The sequence below is a fragment of the Aulostomus chinensis genome, chromosome 6 (genome assembly GCF_037954235.1).
Source record: "Aulostomus chinensis isolate RoL2024-O1b breed Wild chromosome 6, RoL_Achi_v1.0, whole genome shotgun sequence".
Classification (NCBI taxonomy): Eukaryota; Metazoa; Chordata; class Actinopteri; order Syngnathiformes; family Aulostomidae; genus Aulostomus; species Aulostomus chinensis.
Genome location: NC_141325.1, coordinates 30589719 through 30596540, shown reverse-complemented (window position 1 = coordinate 30596540; position 6822 = coordinate 30589719). Strand labels below are relative to the sequence as shown.

The window sequence follows — 6822 nt, the reverse complement described above, 5'->3', positions numbered from 1 at the left end:
GGTCGCCCTGCACTGACGGGTTGGCTTGTTTGTGTGCAGTATTTGTACGGGCCAGTTAAAGGGCTTCTAGTACGGCGAGGAGATATTTACTGGTTTTAATGCAGTACTTAAGGTCAGACAGCGCTTCATAAGCTTGTTAACAAGCTTAAAACCCTCTCATCTGATTAGCCGACGACGGTGGCATCCACCGCAGCGCCGTGCTGCTGCTGATAACCCTCGTGTTGCTCCTCCCTGAGCAGGATGCTCCTGATAATTGTTGACTGTTGCTTTCTTGTTGGGACTGCACTAAACCTCCACCACAACCATAAAAGAAGAAGTTCTCTGACTTATTTATGTCCTCCAAATCTAATTGGTGTGCTGCATCTCCATGGCAAGCCGTTGGTAGGCAGTAAACAACAGAGGGCAATTATTTCATATGGCTGCCGGACACGGCAATGGTTACTGTCCTGCTCTCACCACAGCAATCCCCAGCAGCCGCAGAATATTTGTGGTGTGTGCATGGTTTCGGTAGCGACCTGCGACAGGAGCACATGATTAAGTATGCTGTTGAACAGCTCCAGGAAAATCACGGGTGCGTCGTCATTGTTTTTCATCTTTAGATGGCGCAGATTCGTGCCTGTTGACTTGGTTTCTGAGTGGCAAATATAAACTGTTGATGTTTCTGTCGCACACCTGATTTACCAAAATTCATTTGCCTGATTTATCAATTCAAAAATTAATTAATTTGCTGTGTGAAACTCAATTATAAATTCAGTGCAACAGCCTGACATGGAATGACATTCTGACTGAATGCGTGTGTATTCGGCGGCGGCTTGACTCTGGCAGGGTCCTCGTGAAGTGGAGGGCGGCAGCGGCCTGCTGCTCCCCAGTTGATCGTCCACCGCTGCTCTGCAGGTCAAAGCAGTAACTCAACTCTGCTGCACACACAGTTGACAACAGATTATGAAGCTGATCGGATTTTAAGGAACATTCAACAAATAAGTCGCAGCGAGCGGCTCTGGTGTGGACGCCACGCAAACGTAAACGACATGGAAAGAATCTGTCCAGCTGGCTGGAGTCTGTTTGACTGATGTTGCAGTTGCGATCAGATTTGCAATATAAGAGGGAAAAATAATTTTTTAGACCATTAATCTTTTTTAATTGAGAATTCCATTAAAATGATTGTGCCATGATTTTTATTGTAAGTGGCATTTTGACACATAATTAGCCTTTAATACTTATTGTGCTCCGCTTTGATTTGGAAACTGCAGAAGGCCGTGTCAGGATTTTGATAAAATTTGGAATAACTGCGCAGCCTCATTGAACATCTCCAGCGCTACAATAATACCATTTCACAGTCTCGCTCCTGAAGCGCTTTAGCAGCTGTGTTTCTGGCCCTCAGTCTCAGTCGCAGGTTCTGCACGGCTACAGGCGGCCATTGTTCTTTTGGAGACGCAATGTCTTTTCTCTGGATGCCAGATATCAAACATAACTCAAAATGACAGAATGACCCTCACATCGCTGCAGAACCGCTGGGTGTCGGGAAGCTGCATTCATCCGCACATCTACAGAAGATGAATTTTCCCAGATTTTACATTTTCTTCTTCATCAAGTTTGACTTGCAGAACCCCAACGACAGGGCTGTTATAACATCTGTGACCTCTGCTGGCGACCAACATGAAATACAACAACACTGCCTCCTCACACACATGCAAACACACGCGCACACACATGCGCACACACACAAGCTCACACACACACAAACTCACACACACAAGCTCACACACACAAGCTCACACACACACATGCACACACACACACATGCACACACACAAACTCACACAAGCTCACACACACACAAACTCACACACACAAGCTCACACACACATGCACAAGCTCACACGCACACACACAAGCTCACACACACACATGCACACACACAAACTCACACAAGCTCACACACACACATGCACAAGCTCACACGCACACACACAAGCTCACACACACACATGCACACACACAAACTCACACAAGCTCACACACACACATGCACAAGCTCACACACATTCACAGACACGCGCACACACACACTCACACACACACGGCGTAGCTGTAATTTAGGGCTGACGTCTCAGGAGTGTCAGATCCTAACTCTCCTGGTGGCTCAGACATCAATCGCTTGCACCTCCAAAGCTGTTCCTGCGTTCCCACGGTTTATAAAAACCAAACTGTCACCTTTCCTCATGATTTGGCTTTGGACCGAAGGAAGTCATGCTGTCTTGGACTTAATAAACCTAACAATGGTCCACATGTGCATTGCTGGTGCCACGAGGAGGCACAGTGCCAGGCTCAAGTGTCCGGGTCTGAAGGTCTCGGGTCTCAGATGACAGCCGAATGACTGAGGTGACGTTAACTTGATTATGTCAGCAACCGTTCATCCGATCGCCGTCAGCTTCGGCAGGGGGACCACTGGCACAGCCGGGAAGAGCCGGCTGAGTTTAAGGCTCTGGGCTCCAGGATGAGAATGACTGAGCTGAGAGTCAGTCTTGAAGCTCTGTGACATTATCAGCGATCAGATGGGCACAAAAGTCTGATCAAAGTCAGAATTCAGACATTAAAGCCAGAGATTAAAGTTAGGGCCCTGAGATCAAAGTCAGAGTTTTGTCAGGGTGGTTTGGTGATGTCACACAACCCGCGTCCCCTCAGTCTATGGGCACTACAGCAGCTACGTATGAGTGTGAGAAGGTGCAGTGAGTGTGAGAGAGTTTTAGTCAGCCTTCATATCCTGTGAGTAAACAGCATGCAGTCATTCGGGTTCCTCCTCTACAGCGACCACATGTTCATGACTCAGTGAGAACCTGAAGTGTCAAGCACCTCACAGTATCTGCTGTTCCGTTGAGTCTATCATCTGCTGCGCTCACTCTCCTGACCACAGCTTACACAAGTTGCACACAATATACATTGATGAGGAAGCATTAAATGTATGGATGTCTGAGTGTCAGGAAAAGGACCGGGAACAAGAGTGTGACTGGAACTGTGCTCCCCAGCCTGCTGCTCTGCTGGGAGGCCAGGTCTGACTGTAAAGGCCACATAAGAAAGCGTAAGTCTGGCTGTAGAGACATGAGACCCTCCCTCCAAACCCAGACATCTTATTATATCTGATATGTTGCATCAGTGGTGCAACATATCAGATTTAGGTGAAATGGCAGGAGCTGCCGCCGGGGCTCAGACTCCCTCTGGTCCACTTACAGCACCAGTTTCCATCAAGTCCTTCATGTGTTGGGGGGTGATGTCACCGCCTGATGGCCAGTAAAGTCTGTCAACACAACTATTGCACTGGAATACATCAGCCTGCTTCATTAACTCCTAACTATCAGGCTCAGTGTTCAATGGCCAGGAGCTGCATCGACCAGTCTGATCCCAGACCAGGACACCAGGGCTCAGTGCTTTTATTTTGGAAAACAAATGCAACCGTGCCAGACTCCCTACCGTTCAGCTGGTTGTAGACCACATCCTCCAGCCGCTCCAGCCGCTGCAGGATCGACTGTCTGTCCACCACGCTGGGCGCTTTGCCGCTCCTGGCTCGCAGCCTCTGGTCCGACAGGCGTCCTACCTGGACCAGTTCCTCGGAGCGGTCCTGGATCCTGCAGTAGACCGAGAACAGGATGATCCCCACGAACACAAGGATGTTGACGGTCAGCAAAGTTTTGATTTTGCGTGCCACAGCCATGAAAGTGAGGGTAGTGTGTGGCCGTCAAGCCCCGCTGCCCGTGAGTGGTGACCCCCGCTTTGACGACCGACTTGGGGGGGGGGGGGGGGGGGGGGGTTCGCGGAGGAGTACGGTTCAGCACCGCGGACAGCGCAGGAAGAGGCTGCGGGGCATCGCCGCCGTCACATGGAAGCTGAAGGTGGGGAAGGTCGCCGGCGCCGCTGCGGTGCTGCTCTCGGGCTCCTTGCGCTCCACCGCCGCCTCAGCGACACACCGGGAAGGCGTCCATCATCCCAGCACGTCCTCTGCGAGTCGCAGCTTCCTTTAGCCGCGATGTGTCTCGTCCATTTTACTAGAGACGCTGCAATCAGCGCTTGCGGCGAAGCACCGCGGCTGCTATGGGCGCTCTGCTGCGGCGCCTCTCAAAGACGCTCTGGTCCCTGCAAACCCGATCAGCCCAGGAAATACGTGCATGCTTCACGGGTTCCTCCCCCCGCCTGTGACAGGTTGAGTTGAGGGCTGATTCGCCCTTGAATGTTGGCAAACGGTGCTCGGTGTCGCTGGGAGAGATGCAGCCGAGCTCTGACGCGCTGCTCCGTCTCTCCTCCCCGCCGCTCCGCTGCTCTCTGCCGGGGAGGAAGAAAAGCCGCTGCCGCCGCCGCCGCCGCCGCTGCGTCCTGACGTTCACAGGCACAATCATGAATATTCAGGAGCTGGATAACGGGGGGGATGCTTCCACTCGGTGGAGCAGCCGCCTCTCCCGGTGGTTACCGAGCTGTGAAAGAGCGTTAACACATCTCGCTGTTTGATCCGTGATGGCTGGGCCAGAGATCCCGGCTCACCTCCCCGAACCGAGGCGACATATGCAAGCATGAGGACAGAACACGGAAGTAAACACACGCTTGTGTGTGTGTGTGTGTGTGCGCGCGCGCGCGAGTGTGTAGCAGTTTAGAATTGCCAGTTTTAATTTTTTTTCCTGTGCATGTTTTGCTCCTCGCGCTTCCATCGGCAGCTTTGCTGCCCCACGTGTTTGTTACAGCTTCAGGGTGCAGATTATAATCTCATCATGTCAGGAATTACAGGCAGGGAACGGCGCTGACTGCTGGAGGCAGCAGGTCCTCCTCAGCCCCAGACGCAGGAACCACCAGCGTCCTGGAGGCCGGACATGCAGTGGTTGTAACCCTAGCAGCTCCTCATCTCAGAGCAGATGAGTTTCGGCCCAAGCGAGTCACGTAGCAGATTTGCAGTCTCAGTTACTTTTATTTGATTAAGCAAAAGCAGACACGCTGCCCGGAGCACTTTGATCCCACTTCACACCCACCAGAGGATCTCAGACAGAAACTCTTTGGTTTGTTTGCTGCTTCGCTCTGATCAGACTGTTACTGTAAAAGTTTTAGAGGTCTCTTCAGGGGACATCTGGCACCAGCACGACTATCACAGCCTGAAAAAACTCCAGGATGAACTCCATTTGGTCGTCTGAGGAAAAGATTTTTATTCCTTTAGATGCAGAGTTAGAAGGAAGTGGTGCGTGATGAGTTGCTGGAGAGCATTGAGAGCTTCATATATTTCACTGCCAGCAGTCGTGTGAGTCAAAACTATCTTCAAGGCAGTGAAATGGAACCAGGAACCCGGACCAGCACCATGATGGTCCTGCTTCTCTATTCTGGCCTGCTGGCCTTGCGTCTTCCAGCTCTTTGAGATGAGTGACTCTGCACTGGAGCCTCCACCAGAGGTGCTGGTTTGAGTTGAGGCCTGCTGAAGCCGACAGGATGGAGAGGACAGGGTGCCCCCCCCCCCCCCCAAAGCACACACTGGCACTCAAGTGTCTCGACCACATTAACCTGGGTCACTGCCAGCACCTTGGTCATCTCACTCAGCGAGTCTACGTGAGCCACTTGATCACGTTCAGCAGAGGACGCCGGCTGAACTGAACCGGCTGAACAGAACCAGCTGAACAGAACCGGCTGAACTGAACCAGCTGAACAGAACCGGCTGAACTGAACCAGCTGAACAGAACCAGCTGAACAGAACCGGCTGAATAGAACCGGCTGAATAGAACTGGCTGAATAGAACCGCACTGCTGTGGACCCCGACCCCAGGACACATCAGCACAATTTCTTCCAACAGCAGAATGAGTGAGTGGAGTCGTACAGAGAACCTGAGAACTCAACAAGGAAGCAACAGAGAACAGACAGAGCACATGAGCTGCTTTCATAGGGAATAACACAACCCTGGAGGAGCACCACAGACAGGCTGGGGGGCAGTGGTGTGTGCTACATATGTGTACTATACTCGATCATGCATTAAATACTGTTGCTGGGGGGGGGGGGGGGTTACCCACTATAGACTATTAAGGCTTGTGTTTGGGGCCGTTCAGTTTTCTGTGTTCCAGGGGTTCTGATGCTGCTCTGATCCCATGAAGATGCTCCTCGCTGGGCTTGGCAGCCTCAACATGTTCAGGCAAGGACAGCCAGAAGTCAACAGCCTTTACACACACACACACACACACACACACACACGCACGCGCATACACACACACGCGGGCGCACACACACACACGCATGCGCATACACACACACACGCGCGTGCACACACACACACACACACACTCAGTCAGCAGACTGAGCCATCAGAAGTCCTTTTCCTGCGTTTAGTGACGTGTGTTTCTTCAGCATTTCCTCCAGTTGCAGTTTCCCTGCATGTCCCTGACAGAACAGAACTCAGGAGTGAGGCGGTGTCAGAGTTTCAGGACAGGACCTTTGACGAAGGCAAGTATTTTGTATTCTGCGTGGCGCAAAAGAGGAGAAACTCACATCATCAACAGTTCCTGCTCATTCTTCTAAACCAACCACATTATTAATCCCATCGACGGGCGCGACTTTCATCAAAAACACTCAAGGTTGTGTTTTTTCCACAGAGAAAACGGTGTCCTGCATTTGCATTCAGAGTGCCTGATGTTCATAACGTTTTGGCATAAACACAATACACTAATTCACTACAAGCTACATCAAGGTCAGCGTGACCATCGTGGATGAAAAACCCGCAGCATCTGACAAATGTGGTGTAGCAGGAACAGGAATCCTGATGTAGCCGAGCAAATAATCCGTGTTTGTCCTGATCAGCTGGCACGCAGA

General features: G+C 51.4%; 1 protein-coding gene across 1 annotated transcript in view; it reads right to left on the bottom strand.

Annotated features, from left to right (window-relative positions):
- The window catches only part of galnt9 (polypeptide N-acetylgalactosaminyltransferase 9), a 92128-nt gene extending 87445 nt beyond the window's left edge, over window positions 1-4683 (bottom strand). The window contains exon 1 of the mRNA XM_086207521.1: window positions 3469-4683. Coding sequence (XP_086063647.1) covers window positions 3469-3709 — 241 coding nt within the window. The 5' untranslated portion in view covers window positions 3710-4683. The remainder of the gene's footprint in view (window positions 1-3468) is intronic.
- Between the last annotated feature and the right edge of the window lie 2139 nt (window positions 4684-6822).